Here is an 18,683-nt window from a genome sequence, read left to right as displayed (position 1 = left end):
AGGCTGGTTCAGTTAAGTTTCTGGTCAATGGTGACCCCCCAGGATGTTGATAGTGGGGGATTAGCCAAGGTTAATGCCGTTGAATGTCAAGGGGCGGTGGTTAGACTCTCGCTTGTTAGAGATAGTCATTGCCTGGCACATGTGTGGTGCGAATGTTACCTGCCACTTACCAGCCCAAGCCTGAACGTTGTCCAGGTCTTGTTGCATGCGGGCACGGACTGCTTCATTATCTGAGGAATTGTGAATGGCACTGAACACTGCAGTCATCAGCGAACATCCCCACTTCTGACCTTATGTTGGAGGGAAGGTCATTGATGAAGCAGCTGAAGATGGTTGGGCCTAGGACACTGCGCTGAGGAACTCCTGCAGCCATGTCCTGGGGCTGTGAGGATTGACCTTCAACCACCACAGTCATCTTCCTTTGTGCTAGGTATGACTTCAGCCAGTGGAGAGTTTCCCCCTGATTCCCATTGACTTCAGTTTTACTAGGGCTCCTTGATGCCACACTCGGTCAAATGCTGCCTTGATGTCAAGGGCAGCCACTCTCACCTCACCTCTGGAATTCAGCTCCTTTGTCCATGTTTGGACCAAGGCTGTAATGAGGTCGGGAGCCGAATGGTCTTGGCAGAACCCAAACTGGGCATCAGTGAGCGTGTTATTGGTGAGTAAGTGCTGCTTGATAGCACTGTCGACGACACCTTCCATCACTTTGCTAATGATTGAGAGTAGACTGATGGGGCGGTAATTGGCCGGATTGGATTTGTCCTGCTTTTTGTGGACAGGACATACCTGGGCAGTTTTCCACATTGTCGGATAGATGCCAATGCTGTACTGGAACAACTTGGCTAGAGGCGCGGCTAGTTCTGGAGCACAAGTCTTCAGCATGATAACCGGGATGTTGTCGGGGCCTGTAGCCTTTGCTGTATCCAGTGCACTCAGCCGTTTCTTGATATCACGTGGAGTGAATCGAATTGGCTGAAGATTGGCTTCTGTGATGGTGGGGACCTCAGGAGGAGGCAGATATAGATCATCCACTCGGTACTTCTGGCTGAAGATGGTGGCAAACGCTTCAGCCTTGTCTTTTGCACTCACGTCCTGGGCTCCACCATCATTGAGGATGGGGATATTCATGGAGCCTCCTTCTCCCGTTAGTTGTTTAATGGTCCACCACCATTCACGACTGGATGTGGCAGGACTATATAGTGAGGGATATGCCTTACCATGAGGTTACAGATTATAGTGGAATACAATTCTGCTGCTGCTGATGGCCCACAGCGCCTCATGGATGCCCAGTTTTGAGCTGCGAGGTCTGTTCTGAATCTTTCCCATTTAGCACAGTGGTAGTGCCACACAACACGATGGAGGGTGTCCTCAGTGTGAAGACGGGACTTCGTCCCCACAATGACTGCTGTGGTCACTGCTGCCAATGCTGTCATGGACAGATGCATCAGCGAGAGGTAGATTGGTGAGGACGAGGTCCTGAAACGTAGCTCTCAGCCTCATGGACGCACCGCAGTGACGCCAGCTGCTGCTCAAGCTCCAAAACCCGGAGCTCGAGCTCCTCCAGCCGACGACACTTCCTGCACACGGGATTGTCCAGGACACGGGAAGCCTCCTGGAATCCCCACATGGCACAGGATGTGCATTCCGTGGGACTGAGCTGCCCTGCCATGCCTCTATTTAATAGGCTATTAACTACTATACAAAAAACTTAAGACTAAGATGTACCTAATTCAAATTATTAATTTAATACAGTATTAACAGTTACCAATCCCTAAGTTTCTGTTTTATTTCTACCAGCTATTTAACCCCGGCCCCTTGAAGAGCAAGAATAAGAAAAAAACAATGTGACCTTTACCAACCAATCAGTTACCAGCTGTCCTGTGACATCATAGAAACATAGAAGATAGGAGCAGGAGTAGGCCATTCGGCCCCTCGAGCCTGCTCCGCCATTCAATGCAATCATGGCTGATCATCCAAATTCAGTACCCTGTCCCTGCCTTCTCCCCATATCCCTTGATCCCTTTAGCCTTAAGCAATATATCCAACTCCTTCTTGAATATATTTAATGAATTGGCCTCTACTGCCTTCTGTGGTAGAGAATTCCACAGGCTCACCACTCTCTGGGTGAAGAAATTCCTCCTCATCTCAATCCTAAATGGCTTACCCCTTATCTTTAGACTGTGACCCCTGGTTCTGGACTCCCCCGCCATCGGGAACATCCTTCCTGCATCTAGTCTGTCTAGTCCTGTTAGAATTTTATAAGTTTCAATGAGATCCCCTCTCATTCTTCTAAACTCCAGCGAATATAAGCCCAATCGACCCAATCTCTCCTCATACGTCATTCCTGCCATCCCAGGTATCAGTCTGGTGAATCTTCGCTGCACTCCCTCCATGGCAAGAACATCCTTCCTCAGATAAGGCGACCAAAACTGCACACAATACCCAAGGTGTGGTCTCACCAAGGCCCTGTACAACTGCAGCAAGATATCTTTGTTCCTGTACTCGAATCCTCTCGCTACGAAGGCCAGCATACCATTTGCCTTCTTAACCGCCTGCTGCACCTGCATGCTTACCTTCAGCGACTGGTGCACAAGGACACCCAGGTCTCGTTGCACTTCCCCGTCTCCCAATCTATTGCCAGTCAGATAATAATCTGCCTTCCTGTTTTTGCCACCAAAGTGGATAACCTCGCATTTATCCACATTATACTGCATCTGCCATACATCTGCCCAATCACCCAACCTGTCCAAATCATACAGGAGTTTCTCGGCACCCTCCTTACAGCACACATGCCCACCCAGCTTTGTGTTGTCTGCAAACTTGGAGATATTACATCTCGTTCCCTTGTCTAGATCATGAATATATATTGTCACTCCTTGTGTTTTTCTCTCTCTCTCCCCTGCTCTTTAAATCCTCGGTCTCTGCACTCTCCTCTCAGGCCCGCTCTTGCTGCTGCTGCTGCCGGTGAGTTAGTGGCAGAGTCGCATGAATAAGTAGCAGTACCGCTCCAACTGAAGATTGAAAGAGCTCCTGTCCTTCTGCACTTTACCCTTCTGCACTGTGCCGATCACGTGCAGCGCTCAGCGCAATGCAGTGCTCAGCGCAACAGAACACTCAATGCAGCGCTCAGCGCAACAACACTCAATGCAGCGCTCAGCGCAACACTCAACGCAACGCCCAGCACAATGCAGCGCAACAGAACACTCAATGCAGCGCTCAGTGCAACACTCAACGCAACGCCCAGCGCAATGCAGCGTTCAGCGCAACACTCAATGCAGCACTCAGCGCAACAGAACACTCAACGCAATGCCCAGCGCAATGCAGCGCAGCACTCAACGCACTGATCAACAATGCAGCGCTCAGCACTTGCATTGCATCACTCTGTAGGGTAATGGGTATTATGGGCTGTGTTAGTGAGCTCGCTGTAGGGTAATGGGTATTATGGGATGTGTTGGATGAATATGGAATAATATCGTAACTGGAGATTGAAATCCAAAGTGAAAGTTTTAAGTCTTTTGAGAAAAGCCAAACTTGCCAGGATGTTATTCCGACGTTGAAGGCACGGGGAAACCTGTTTCATTCACCTTTGGTCATTCATTGTTTTTTTTATTGTGTTTCAGGTGTCGAATCACATGGGTTTGGTCAATGAGATACTGGTGAGGACAGCATTCGAGTCTGAATGCTCATTTCACACTCCTTCGTCCTTGTTCTTTATATCAGACAATCGATGGGTGTTTTCAGATACAGTATAAGAAGGAATTGCTGGTTAAATATTGAGAAATGTGCTTTCATCTAATCCTTACGATTCACAGCAATTCTCCGTTGCAGGTAGATGCCTCCGACTATGTTACAGACAGAGGACAAATATGAAGAATGAGGAGGAGGGAACTGGAAGGTTGGGGGCTGTAGGCTGTGGTGAATCCAGGGTAGCAATGATTAATGTGCTTCCAGACACTGACCTCATTAATATAGAGATGAGTAGCTGGAATATCACGACATTACGAAGTCAATGATTGTGGAAAAACACAGAATCATAGAATGATACATCACAGAAGGAGGCCATTTGGCCCGTCATGCCTGTGCTGGCTCTTTGAAAGAGCTTCCAAGTAGTCCCACTCCCTGCTCTTTCCCCAGAGCCCTGCAAATTTTTCCTTTTCAAGTATTTATCCAATTTGCTTTTAAAAGTTACTGTTGAATCTGCTTCCAACCCCCGACCCCAACCCCAATCTCCCACACCATGACCCCTGACCCTAACCCCCGATCTACCACCCACCGACCCCTGACCCCCCAACCCCTAATCTCCCAACTTGCATTTATACAGGGCCTTTAATGTAGTAAAATGTCCTGAGGTGCTTCAAAGAAGCGTAAATCAGACAAAAAATTTGACACTGTGCTACATAAGGAGATATTAGGACAGGGGTAGATTTTAAGGAGCATCTTAAAGGAGGGGAGAGAGGTGGAGAGGCAGCGAGATTTAGGGAGGGAATTCCAGAGCTTAGGGCCCCGGCAGCTGAAGGCACGGCCACCAATGGTGGAGCGATTAAAATCGGGGATGCTCAAGAGGCCAGAATTGTAGGAGCGCAGAGATCTCAGAGGGTTGTAGGGCTTATTCTGATTCTGAATATTTGGAGACATCTCGATGCCAATATCTATCAATATATCCATTGTATATTAAAAATCTTGTCTCTGTGCACAGTTCTTGCCAACTTTTTCCATTATCAATTCCAATCTCTACATTTTAGAATGGAAACTGTCTATGTAATCGTGTCACGGTGTAACTGCACCCTGTTGCCACTGGAGGCACTGCAGCAGCATCACTGGCAGGACTGTGATTGGAGCAGGACAGCCTATCAAAGCTGTTTATATTGCAAATGTCTACATGGGGATTGATGATCAAAATCTATAAAATAAGGCCGATTCTCTAACTGTGAAATCGGGGCTGGTTTATGGTGGCATTCTCTGGCCCCATTACTCTCCCAGCATCTAACATTCACTTCACCTGAAGACTCTGATTTGTCTTGTATTCAATATCATAGGAGGTTAACTAGTATAATAAATATTGTGATGATACCACATAAAATAGCATTAAATTGGTGGCTTTTGTTTAAAAAAAATTGTGGATTTTAACTTGTTTAAAAGTAGTTTACTGTGCTCACCTTCTGAGTCTCGGTGTGATGTTTAGTTGGTTAATTACAGCTATAACTCAGCACCTAGCCAGGTGAGTCAGCTACCTGTTCAGTAGCAGGTAAGAAATACCTGACGTCCTAAATCGTGATGGTGTCTGATGCCACCAATGTTCTAATCCCCAGTGATTTGCAGTTTGTTAATCTCCAGGCATCTCGCACCTTGCACACCTGGATTTAAGGTTTCTGTAAAATTAGTGGATTAAGGAGCTGAGATCATTGGGGCAGATTGGCTCCTCTGAAAGGGCACAGGATTCTCACGAGAGAAAGGGAGTGTAATGACACAGCGCCATAGAACCATTCACGATTTCCTATAGGCCCTGCCCCTATATAGCATCCCTGTGCATTTCACACCTTACACACTTCAGGTGCATGTGAAATGAGCAAGGTGTGAAATTCATGGTAATTAAAGAGCTGCATGTGAATGAAGATAATTTAGAATAGAGTGAAGTGTTTGGTTGGGATTAGATGGCAGCAGTAGAAAGGATGGATATTGAGTGTAATTCACTAGTGTTTAACTGAATTATTATTCTGTATTGTGCCCTTTAGAATAAAACTCCTGAACAATTACAACATTTTGTCAGTTGGAATATCCTCCAAAGCACACTCGTCGACTCGCCTACTGATGCTCCACATGACGTAAAAAAAAGTATTTCACATTTTTTTTTAAAGATCTGTGCTGGTTAAAGATAACTTGTTTCTGAAACACTTGTGTTCTTTTCATCTTTAACAGATTGAACTTCCTCCAACAAGCTACGTTCTCGGCAGTACTGTCCAGGCACCAAGTGTTGATTCCCGAGCTGCTGTTGGCACAATGCAGACACCAGGTGCCACAGTTGAAACTCCAGATAAAGTTACTATGCCCCAAGAGGCAGGCAGCAAAATCCAAGCTTCCAGGATAGACCAGTCTTTTCTTGCTGAAGATCTTAAGCCTTCAGGAAACCCTCCTGTTAGACTGAAGAATGCAGCCGCGTTTATAGCCGGTGAAGATGGAAGTCAGCTTTATCCAGATGCTGTGTCAGCTCTTCAACGCATTCGACATACATCCGACGGCCAACACGCTTTAGCTCAGCGAGTATCTGCTCTTGAAAAAGCTTTATCAGGATTAGGTGAGTTTAAGAGCAGGTTCCTCCAGCCAATCTGTCCTGTGTGTCTGGGAATAGGGTCTTAAAACAAGTGGCTGCAGAGATAGTGGATGCATTGGTTGCAATATACCAAAATTCCCTGGACTCTGGAGATGTCCCAGTGGATTGGAAAACCGCTAATGTAACACCCCTATTTAAGAAAGGAGGGAGACAGAAAGCAGGAAACTATGGACCAGTTAGCCTAATATCTGTCGTTGGGAAAATGCTGGAGTCCTTCATTAAGGAAGCAGTAGCAGGGCATTTAGAAAATCATAATGCAGTCAAGCAGAGTCAGCATGGTTTTATGAAAGGGAAATCATGTTTAACAAATTTTCTGGAGTTCTTTGAGGATGTAACGAGCAGGGTGGACAAAGGTGAACCAGTAGATGTCGTGTATTTGGATTTCCAGAAGGCATTCGATAAGGTGCCACATAACAGGTTACTGCATAAGATAAGAGCTCGCGGAGTTGGGGGTAATAACATAAAAACTGACTGTAAAAGCTTTTATAGATATGTGAAGAGAAAAAGATTGGTGAAGTCAAGCGTAGGTCCCTTGCAGTCAGAATCAGGGGAATTTATAATGGGGAACAAAGAAATGGCAGACCAATTAAATACATACTTTGGTTCTGTCTTCACAAAGGAGGACACAAATAACCTCCCAGAGATGTTGGGGAACATAGGGTCTAATGAGGGGGAGGAATTGAAAGAAATCAGTATTTGTAGGGAAATGGTGTTAGAGAAATTGACGGGATTGAAGGCTGATAAATCCCCAGGGCCTGATAATCTACATCCTAGAGTACTTAAGGAAGTGGCCCTAGAAATAGTGGATGCATTGCTGGTCATCTTCCAAAATTCGATAGACTCTGGAACAGTACCCATGGATTGGCGGGTAACTAATGTTACCCCACTGTTCAAAAAAGGTGGTAGAGAGAAAACGGGGAATTACAGACTGGTAAGCCTGACATCGGTAGTGGGGAAAATGCTAGAGTCCATTATAAAAGATGTAATAGCAGAGCACTTGGAAAACAGTGACGGGATCGGACAAAGTCAACATGGATTTACAAAAGGTAAATCGTGCTTGACTAATTTACTGGAATTTTTTGAGGATGTAACTGGTAAAATAGATGAGGGAGAACCAGTGGATGTGGTGTATTTGGACTTTCAGAAGGCTTTCGATAAGGTCCCGCATAAGAGATTAGCGTGTAAAGTTAAGGCACATGGGATTGGGGGCAAGGTATTGACTTGGATAGAGAACTGGTTGGCAGACAGAAAGCAAAGAGTTGGAATAAACGGCTCTTTTTCCGAGTGGCAGGCAGCGACTAGTGGGGTACCGCAGGGATCGGTCCTTGGACCCCAGCTATTCACAATATATATTAATGACCTGGACGAGGGAACTAGATGTAATATCTCCAAGTTTGCAGACGACACAAAGCTGGGTGGGCGTGTGTGCTGTGAGGAGGATGCCGAGAAACTCCAGTATGATTTGGACAGGTTGGGTGATTGGGCAGAAGCATGGCAGATGCAATATAACGTGGATAAATGCGAGGTTATCCACTTCGGTGGCAAAAACAGGAAGGCAGATTATTATCTGAATGGCAATAGATTGGGAGAAGGGGAAGTGCAAGGAGACCTGGGCGTCCTTGTGCACCAGTCGCTGAAGGTAAGCATGCAGGTGCAGCAGGCGGTTAAGAAGGCAAATGGTATGTTGGCCTTCATAGCGAGAGGGTTTGAGTACAGGAACAAGGATGTCTTGCTGCAGTTGTACAGGGCCTTGGTGAGACCACACCTTGAGTATTGTGTGCAGTTTTGGTCGCCTTATCTGAGGAAGGATGTTCTTGCCATGGAGGGAGTGCAGCGAAGATTCACCAAGCTGACACCTGGGATGGCAGGAATGACGTATGAGGAGAGACTAGGTCAATTGGGCTTGTACTCGCTGGAGTTTAAAGAATGTGAGGGGATCTCATTGAAACTTATAAAATTCTAACAGGACTAGACAGACTAGATGCAGGAAGGATGTTCCCAATGGTCGGTGAGTCCAGAACCAGGGGTCACAGTCTAAGGATAAGGGGTAAGCCATTTAGGACAGAGATGAGGAGGAATTTCTTCACCCAGAGGGTGGTGAACCTGTGGAACTCTTTACCACAGAAGGCAGTAGAGGCCAATTAATTAAATATATTCAAGAAGGAGTTGGATATATTTCTTAAGGCTAAAGGGATCAAGGGATATGGGGGGAAAGCAGGGACAGGGTACTGAATTTGGATGATCAGCCATGATTGCATTGAATGGCGGAGCAGGCTCGAGGTGCCGAATGGCCTACTCCTGCTCCTATCTTCTATGTTTCTATATATCAGCATGGATAGAGAATTGGCTAACGAACAGAAAGCAGAGAGTCTGGGTAAATGGGTCATTTTCCGGTTGGCAAATGGTAACTGGTGGGGTGCCACAAGGATCGGTGCTGGGCCCTCAACTATTTACAATCTACATTAATGACTTGGATGAAGGGATTGAGTGTAATGTAGCCAAGTTTGCGGATGACACAAAGATGGGTGGGAAAGCAAGTTGTGCAGAAGACTCAAAGAATCTGCAAAGGGATATAGACAGGCTAAGTGAGTGGGCAAACATTTGGCAGATGGAATATGATGGGGGAAAGTGCAAAGTTATCCACTTTGGCAGGAAAAATAAAAAAGCAAATTACAGGAAACTTTCGTTTATCCGGAGGTTAAATGTCCGGAAAGCTCTATCCACCGGCAAAATTCAGGAGTCGGTTCAGATAAGTTTTTTTTCTTTTCGTTGCTTTTTTTCTGCAGTCGTGGCTCTGCAAGGTCTAGCTGAAGCTGTTGCTTAGCTACAGAGACGCTTGCAAACAACGTTGACTGTTTTGAAGCTGTTGCTAAGCAACAGGGTTTGTTGCTTCACACGGAGCTCAGAAGCTCCGTATGTTTTAACATTAGCGCTGGTTTCTGCGGCAGTTTTGATGGGACGGCACCAGCTCGGTCCCGTCAGTGCCAGATACCAGAAAGTTCCCTGTATTAGTTTAATGGAGAGAGATTACAAAATGCTCCAGTTCGGAGGGCCCTGGGGGTCCTTGTGCATGAAACACAAAGTTAGCATGCAGGTACAGCAATAATCAAAAAGGCAAATGGAATGTTGGCCTTTATTGCAAGGGGGTTGGAGTATAAAAGCAGGGAAGTCCTGCTACAGCTGTACAGGGTATTGGTGAGACCACACTGGAGTACTGCATACAGTTTTGGTCTCCTTATTTAAGGAAGGATATACTTGCATTGGAGGCAGTTCAGAGACAATTCACTCGGTTAATTCCAGAGATGAGGGGGTTCACTTATGAGGAAAGGTTGAGCAGGCTGGGCCTATACTCATTGGAATTTAGAAGAATGGGAGGTGATCTTATTGAAACATGTAAGATACTGAGGGGGCTCGACAAGGTAGATGCAGAGAGGATGTTTCCCCTCGTGGGGAAATCTAGAACTCGGGGGCATAGTTTTTGAATAAAGGGTCTCCCTTTTAGAACTGAGATGAGGAATTTCTTCTCTCAGAGGGTCGTAAATCTGTGGAATTCTCTGCCCCAGAGAGCTGTGGAGGCTGGGTCATTAAATACATTTAAGGTGGAGATAGACAGATTTTTTGCAAGATAAGGGAGTGAAGGGTTATGGGGAGCGGGCAGGGAAGTGGCTTTGAGCCCAAGATCAGCCATGATCTTATTGAATGTGGCCTATTCCTGCTCCTATTTCTTATGTTCTTATGTTTTTAGGACATGAAGTAATTACGGGCTCTGTGTATTCTTTCAGAATGGCTGTGCAAAATGCTGGAGATGTGATGTGCCATGCCCTTTAGTGTTCAGCCTCCCTCCTGGATTCATTCGCCTGTCTGGGCTCTGTTGTTTTGGGGTGATTCTGAGTGAGCACCACGTGCTTCCCCATCAGCTGGACAATCGCCCTTGGTCATTTCCACATGGCCATTGTAAGTTATGTTACATGGTGCGTGCTGAGCTGAGACCCAGGAATGGGGCTGGGGAAGACAGAGTAAAAAGATTCCTTTACATTTTCCGTACATCGTTTGTACATCCCAGTGGACCAGATTTGTAAACAGGACCTTTATTCAGGTAGTCAATTTGATGACAGAAAATGCAGGAAACACTCAGCAGGTCAGGCAGCATCCGTGGAGAGAGAAACAGAGTTAACGTTTCAGGTCTGAGACCCTTCGTCAGAACTGGAAAAGGTAAGAGATGGAACAGGTTTTAAGCAGGTGTGGGGGCAGGGAAAGGGGGGAGGGGAGGAGAGATTAAATGGACAGTCTGTGATAGGGTGGAGGGGAGGAGAGATTAAATGGACAGTCTGTGATAGGGTGGAGGGGAGGAGAGATTAAATGGACAGTCTGTGATAGGGTGGAGGGGAGGAGAGATTAAATGGACAGTCTGTGATAGGGGGGAGGGGAGGAGAGGTTAAATGGACAGTCTGTGATAGGGGGGAGGGGAGGAGAGATTAAATGGACAGTCTGTGATAGGGTGGAGGGGAGGAGAGATTAAATGGACAGTCTGTGATAGGGTGGAGGGGAGGAGAGATTAAATGGACAGTCTGTGATAGGGTGGAGGGGAGGAGAGATTAAATGGACAGTCTGTGATAGGGTGGAGGGGAGGAGAGATTAAATGGACAGTCTGTGATGGGGTGGAGGGGAGGAGAGATTAAATGGACAGTCTGTGATAGGGTGGAGGGGAGGAGAGATTAAATGGACAGTCTGTGATAGGGTGGAGGGGAGGAGAGATTAAATGGACAGTCTGTGATAGGGTGGAGGGGAGAAGAGATTAAATGGACAGTCTGTGATAGGGTGGAGGGGAGGAGAGATTAAATGGACAGCCTGTGATAGGGTGGAGGGGAGGAGAGATTAAATGCTCCAAATGGGGATGGCAGAATCATCAACAGCTGCCGTCTGGGAAAAAATAGGGGCCGAGGTTATAGTCTGAAATTGTTGAACTCGATGTTGAGTCCAGAGGTTGTAAAGTGCCTGATCGAAAGATGAGGTGCTGTTCCTCGAGCTTACGTTGAGCTTCATTGGAACAGTGCAGGCGGCCAAGGACGGAGAGGTCAGAGTGGAGCGGAGAATTAAAGTGACAGGCGACGGAAGCTCGGGGTCATGCTTACGGACTGAAATTGAGGTGTTCCGCAAAGTGTTCTGCGTTTGGTCTCCCCAATGAAGAGCAGACCACATCGTGAGCAGCGAATACAGTATACTAAATTGCAAGAAGTACAAGTAAATCGCTGTTTCAGCCTCGGCCTCTTACACTGACATTGGTAGTGGGGAAAATGCTAGAGTCCATTATAAAAGATGTAATAGCAGAGCACTTGGAAAACAGAGACAGGATCGGACAAAGTCAACATGGATTTACAAAAGGTAAGTCATGCTTGACTAATCTACTGGAATTTTTTGAGGATGTAACTGGTAGAATAGATAAGGGAGAACCAGTGGATGTGGTGTATTTGGACTTTCAGAAGGCTTTCGATAAGGTCCCGCATAAGAGATTAGCGTGCAAAGCTAAAGCACATGGGATTGGGGGTAAGGTATTGTCTTGGATAGAGAACTGGTTGGCAGACAGGAAGCAAAGAGTTGGAATAAACGGGTCTTTTTCCGAGTGGCAGGCAGTGACTAATGGGGTACCGCGGGGATCGGTGCTAGGACCCCAGTTATTCACAATATATACTAATGATCTAGACGAGGGAACTAGATGTAATATCTCCAAGTTTGCAGACGACACAAAGCTGGGTGGGCGTGTGTGCTGTGAGGAGGATGCCGAGAAACTCCAGTATGATTTGGACAGGTTGGGCGATTGGGCAGATGCAGTATAATGTGGATAAATGCGAGGTTATCCACTTTGGTGGCAAAAACAGGAAGGCAGATTATTATCTGAACGGCAATAGATTGGGAGAAGGGAAAGTGCAACGAGACCTGGGTGTCCTTGTGCACCAGTCGCTGAAGGTAAGCATGCAGGTGCAGCAGGCGGTTAAGAAGGCAAATGGTATGTTGGCCTTCATAGCAAGAGGATTCGAGTACAGGAGCAAGGATGTCTTGCTGCAGTTGTACAGGGCCTTGATGAGACCACACCTTGAGTATTGTGTGCAGTTTTGGTCACCTTATCTGAGGAAGGATGTTCTTGCCATGGAGGGAGTGCAGCGAAGATTCACCAGACTGATACCTGGGATGGCAGGAATGACATATGAGGAGAGATTGGGTCGACTGGGCTTATATTCGCTGGAGTTTAGAAGAATGAGAGGGGATCTCATTGAAACTTATAAAATTCTAACAGGACTAGACAGACTAGATGCAGGAAGGATGTTTCCGATGGTCGGAGTCCAGAACCAGGGGTCACAGTCTAAGGATAAGGGATAAGCCATTTAGGACTGAGATAAGGAGGAATTTCTTCACCCAGAGAGTGGTGAACCTGTGGAATTCTCTACCACAAAAGGCAGTTGAGGCCAATTCATTAAATATATTCAAGAAGGAGTTAGATATATTTCTTAAGGCTAAAAGGATCAAGGGATATGGGGAGAAGGCAGGGACAGGGTACTGAATTTGGATGATCAGCCATGATCTCATTAAATGGCGGAGCAGGCTCGAGGGGCCGAATGGCCGACTCCTGCTCCTATCTTCTGTGTTTCTATGTTTCACCTGGAGAGGTTGTTTGGGGCCCTGGACTGGGGGAAGGGAGGAGGTAAAAGGGCAGGTGTTCCATCTCCTGTGCTTGCACGGGAAGGTGTCGTGGGGAGGGGAGGGGCTGTTGGGGGTAATTGCGGAGTGGACCCGGGTGTTGCGGAGGGAGTGGTCCCTTCAGAATGCTGAAAGGAGAGGGATGGAGATGATGTGTTTGGTGGTGGGATCACGCTGGAGGTGGCGGAAATAGTGGAGGATGATCCATTGAATGTGGAGGCTGGTGGGGTTGAAGGTGAGGACAAGGGGAACCCTATCATGGTTCTGGGAGGGAAGGGAAGGGGTGAGAGCAGAAGTGCCGGAAATGGAACGGACACGGTCAAGGGCCATGCCAACCACGGTAGAGGGGCATCCTCGGTTGAGGAAAAAGGAAGGCATATCAGAAGCACTAGTATGGAAGGTGGCATAATCAGAACAGATGCGGCAGAGATGGAGAAACTGGAAGAATGGAATAGAGTCCTTACAGGGAGCGGGATGGGAGGAAGTGTAGTCAAGGTAACTGTGGGAGTCAGTGGGCTTGTAGTGGATGTTTGTCAATAGCCTATCCCCAGAAATGGAGACATAGAAGTCGAGGAAGGGAAGGGGAGAGTCAGAGATGGACCATGTGAAGGTGAGGGAAGGGTGTAAATTGGAAGCAAAGTGAATGAAATTTTCTAGTTCAGGGCGAGAGCAGGAAATGGCACTGATACAGTCATCAATGTAACGAAAAAAGAGGTGAGAGAGGGGACCTAAGTGTGACTGGAACAAAGAATGTTCCACATATCCCACGAAAACGCAGGCATAGCTGGGGCCCATGCAGGTTCCCATAGCAAAACCTTTTATTTGGAGGAAGTGAGTGGAGTCAAAGGAGAAGTTGTTCAATGTGAGAACAAGTTCAGCCAGGCGGAGGAGGGTGGTGGTGGATGGGGGACTGGTCGGGCCTCTGTTCAAGGAAGAAGCGGAGCGCCCTCAGGCCATCCTGGTGGGGGATTGAGGTGTAGAGGGATTGTACGTCCATAGTGAAAAGGAGACAGGAAACTGGAAACTGTTAAAGTGGCGGAGGGCGTCGGAAGAGTCACGAATGTAGGTGGGAAGAGACTGGACAAGGGGAGAAAAGATAGAGTCGAGATAAGAAGAGATAAGTTCTGTGGGGCAAGAACAGGCTGAAACGATGGGTCTACCAGGGCGGCCCTGTTTGTGGATCTTGGGAAGGAGGTAGGAAGCGGGCTGTGCGGGGTTGGGGGACTATGAGGTTGACAGCCATGGAGGGAAGATCTCCAGAGGAGAGGAGGTCAGTGACAGTCTTGGAAACAATGGCTTGATGTTTGTTTTTCTATCTCCATGGATGCTGCCTGACCTGCCAAGTGTTTCCAGCATTTTCTGCTGTTATTTCAGATTTCCAGCATCCGCATTTTGTTGTTATTGTATTGAGTCAATTTGATGAATTGGTTTCTAAAGGTTTTCTGCAGATTAGCAGAGAATTTCTTGGTGTTTTGAAGCTTGGACTTGAGTTGAGTCTCACCTCCTGACTCTCCAAAGCCTTTCCACCATCCACAAGGCACAAGTCAGGAGTGTGATGGAATACTCTCCACTTGCCTGGCTGAGTGCAGCTCCAACAGCACCTTAAACATTCACTCCCTCCACCACCGGCGCACCGTGGCTGCAGTGTGTACCATCTACAAGATGCGCTGCAGCAACTCGCCAAGGCTTCTTCGGCAGCACCTCCCAAACCCGCGACCTCTTCCACCTAGAAGGACAAGGGCAGCAGGCGCATGGGAACACCACCACCTCCAAGTTCCCCTCCAAGTCACACACCATCCTGACTTAGAAATATATCGGCCGACCCTTCATCGTCGCTGGGTCAAAATCCTGGAACTCCCTCCCTAACAGCTGGAAACATTCAGCAGGTCAGGCAGCATCTGTGGAGAGAGAAAAACAAATATCAATCAAGCCATTGTTTCCCAGACTCTCACTGACCTCATCTCCTCTGGAGATCTTCCCTCCATGGCTGGGAGGACCTTCACCACACGGACTGCAGCAGTTCAAGAAGGCGGCTCACCACCACCTTCTCGAGGGCAATTAGGGATGGGCAATAAATGCTGGCCTTGCCAGCGACGCCCACATCCCACAAATGAATGTTAAAAAAAGAGTCCAGCTTTTTGGGTTGGGTTTGGCATTTGGTAATCTCAATTCCCATTGCCATTTCAAAGGGATAAAAGATTTTCTCTTCATTCATAATGCTAGCATCTGCTTTCATCCTAAATATTGTTATCAGGCTCCCCACTGGTCCGGAGCTGTTGGAGATCTTCCCCAGACAGTGCACGAGAGCACAGCTAAGGTGCACCAAAGAATGTTCTTTCTCTTGGGGGTTCCACTCTACAAGATTGATGTCTTCTCTCCTCCGCCCAATCTTAATAACCTGCCATTATTGAGACAGTCTGGTGTCGAGCTCTAGTTAAGTGTTAGTCACTAGTCACTAGTTAAAGACTCCAACAACCACATTCTGAGAGGCAAGTTGCAAAGTTCACAACATTGTCAAGAGTTTGGGGGGAGGGGTTTGTGTTCAGATGTCATCCTGTAAAGATATGTAAAAATGATTGTTAGCCGAGTGGGGAAAAAACCTCAGTAATTAATGGCCACCCCTTGGTGATGGGAAGATACGAATATCCAGTGCACCTTTCGTTTAAACATAACTGCATCCCTGCCCCCAGGGGTGGGCTAGAGGGACCGTCTCCCTGTCCCCAGGGGGTGGGCTAGAGAGACACACTCCCTGCCCCCAGAGGGTGGGCTAGAGGGACACACTCCCTGTCCCCAGGGGGTGGGCTAGAGGGACACACTCCCTGTCCCCAGGGGGTGGGCTAGAGGGACACACTCCCTGTCCCCAGGGGGTGGGCTAGAGGGACACACTCCCTGTCCTCAGGGGGTGGTCTAGAGGGACACACTCCCTGTCCCCAGGGGTGGGCTAGAGGGACCGTCTCCCTGTCCCCAGGGGGTGGGCTAGAGGGACCGTCTCCCTGCCCCCAGGGGGTGGGCTAGAGAGACACACTCCCTGTCCCCAGGGGTGGGCTAGAGGGACCGTCTCCCTGCCCCCAGGGGGTGGGCTAGAGAGACACACTCCCTGCCCCCAGGGGGTGGGCTAGAGGGACACACTCACTGTCCCCAGGGGGTGGGCTAGAGGGACCGTCTCCCTGTCCCCAGGGGGTGGGCTAGAGGGACACACTCCCTGTCCCCAGGGGGTGGGCTAGAGGGACCGTCTCCCTGTCCCCAGGGGGTGGGCTAGAGGGACACACTCCCTGTCCCCAGGGGTGGGCTAGAGGGACCGTCTCCCTGCCCCCAGAGGACGGGCTAGAGAGACACACTCCCTGCCCCCAGGGGGTGGGCTAGAGAGACACACTCCCTGCCCCCAGGGGGTGGGCTAGAGAGACACACTCCCTGCCCCCAGGGGTGGGCTAGAGGGACCGTCTCCCTGTCCCCAGGGGGTGGGCTAGAGGGACACACTCCCTGTCCCCAGGGGGTGGGCTAGAGGGACACACTCACTGTCCCCAGGGGGTGGGCTAGAGGGACACACTCCCTGTCACCAGGGGGTGGTCTAGAGGGACACACTCCCTGTCCCCAGGGGGTGGTCTAGAGGGACACACTCCCTGTCCCCAGGGGGTGGTCTAGAGGGACACACTCCCTGTCCCCAGGGGGTGGGCTAGAGGGACACACTCCCTGTCCCCTGGGGGTGGGCTAGAGGGACACACTCCATGTCACCAGGGGGTGGTCTAGAGGGACACACTCCCTGTCCCCAGGGGGTGGTCTAGAGGGACACACTCCCTGTCCCCAGGGGGTGGTCTAGAGGGACACACTCCCTGTCCCCAGGGGGTGGTCTAGAGGGACACACTCCCTGTCCCCAGGGGGTGGTCTAGAGGGACACACTCCCTGTCCCCAGGGGGTGGGCTAGAGGGACCGTCTCCCTGTCCCCAGGGGTGGGCTAGAGGGACCGTCTCCCTGTCCCCTGGGGGTGGGCTAGAGGGACACACTCCCTGTCCCCAGGGGGTGGGCTAGAGGGACCGTCTCCCTGTCCCCAGGGGGTGGGCTAGAGGGACCGTCTCCCTGTCCCCAGGGGGTGGGCTAGAGGGACCGTCTCCCTGCCCCCAGGGGGTGGGCTAGAGACACACACTCCCTGTCCCCAGGGGTGGGCTAGAGGGACCGTCTCCCTGCCCCCAGAGGACGGGCTAGAGAGACACACTGCCTGCCCCCAGGGGGTGGGCTAGAGAGACACACTCCCTGCCCCCAGGGGTGGGCTAGAGGGACCGTCTCCCTGTCCCCAGGGGGTGGGCTAGAGGGACACACTCCCTGTCCCCAGGGGGTGGGCTAGAGGGACACACTCACTGTCCCCAGGGGGTGGGCTAGAGGGACCGTCTCCCTGTCCCCAGGGGGTGGGCTAGAGGGACACAATCCCTGTCCCCAGGGGGTGGGCTAGAGGGACCGTCTCCCTGTCCCCAGGGGGTGGGCTAGAGGGACACAATCCCTGTCCCCAGGGGGTGGGCGAGAGGGACCGTCTCCCTGTCCCCAGGGGGTGGGCTAGAGGGACACACTCCCTGTCCCCAGGGGTGGGCTAGAGGGACCGTCTCCCTGCCCCCAGAGGACGGGCTAGAGAGACACACTCCCTGCCCCCAGGGGGTGGGCTAGAGAGACACACTCCCTGCCCCCAGGGGTGGGCTAGAGGGACCGTCTCCCTGTCCCCAGGGGGTGGGCTAGAGGGACACACTCCCTGTCCCCAGGGGGTGGGCTAGAGGGACACACTCACTGTCCCCAGGGGGTGGGCTAGAGGGACCGTCTCCCTGTCCCCAGGGGGTGGGCTAGAGGGACACACTCCCTGTCCCCAGGGGTGGGCTAGAGGGACCGTCTCCCTGCCCCCAGAGGACGGGCTAGAGAGACACACTCCCTGCCCCCAGGGGGTGGGCTAGAGAGACACACTCCCTGCCCCCAGGGGGTGGGCTAGAGAGACACACTCCCTGCCCCCAGGGGTGGGCTAGAGGGACCGTCTCCCTGTCCCCAGGGGGTGGGCTAGAGGGACACACTCCCTGTCCCCAGGGGGTGGGCTAGAGGGACACACTCACTGTCCCCAGGGGGTGGGCTAGAGGGACCGTCTCCCTGTCCCCAGGGGGTGGGCTAGAGGGACACACTCCCTGTCCCCAGGGGGTGGGCTAGAGGGACCGTCTCCCTGTCCCCAGGGGGTGGGCTAGAGGGACACACTCCCTGTCCCCAGGGGTGGGCTAGAGGGACCGTCTCCCTGCCCCCAGAGGACGGGCTAGAGAGACACACTCCCTGCCCCCAGGGGGTGGGCTAGAGAGACACACTCCCTGCCCCCAGGGGTGGGCTAGAGGGACCGTCTCCCTGTCCCCAGGGGGTGGGCTAGAGGGACACACACCCTGTCCCCAGGGGGTGGGCTAGAGGGACACACTCACTGTCCCCAGGGGGTGGGCTAGAGGTACCGTCTCCCTGTCCCCAGGGGGTGGGCTAGAGGGACCGTCTCCCTGTCCCCAGGGGGTGGGCTAGAGGGACACACTCCCTGTTCCCAGGGGGTGGGCTAGAGGGACCGTCTCCCTGTCCCCAGGGGGTGGGCTAGAGGGACACACTCCCTGTCCCCAGGGGGTGGGCTAGAGGGACACACTCCCTGTCCCCAGGGGGTGGG

At 50.5% G+C, this 18,683-nt stretch overlaps 1 protein-coding gene across 3 annotated transcripts in view; it reads left to right on the top strand.

Moving 5' to 3' along the window:
- Positions 1 to 18,683, top strand: part of LOC147103009 (uncharacterized) — a 205,586-nt gene that overhangs the window by 46,953 nt on the left and 139,950 nt on the right. For all 3 annotated transcript variants that reach the window (XM_085964036.1, XM_085964034.1, XM_085964035.1), the window contains exons 3-5: positions 3,624 to 3,659; positions 5,736 to 5,825; positions 5,920 to 6,295. In XM_085964036.1, the coding sequence (XP_085820162.1) occupies positions 3,624 to 3,659; positions 5,736 to 5,825; positions 5,920 to 6,295 (502 nt within the window). The remainder of the gene's footprint in view (positions 1 to 3,623; positions 3,660 to 5,735; positions 5,826 to 5,919; positions 6,296 to 18,683) is intronic.

Source organism: Somniosus microcephalus, chromosome 21, assembly GCF_052327205.1.
Source record: "Somniosus microcephalus isolate GS21.2 chromosome 21, FLI_Smic_1.0, whole genome shotgun sequence".
Lineage (NCBI taxonomy): Eukaryota > Metazoa > Chordata > Chondrichthyes > Squaliformes > Somniosidae > Somniosus > Somniosus microcephalus.
Note: the sequence above shows the minus strand (reverse complement) of the source record. Positions and strands in the feature narration are given on the sequence as shown.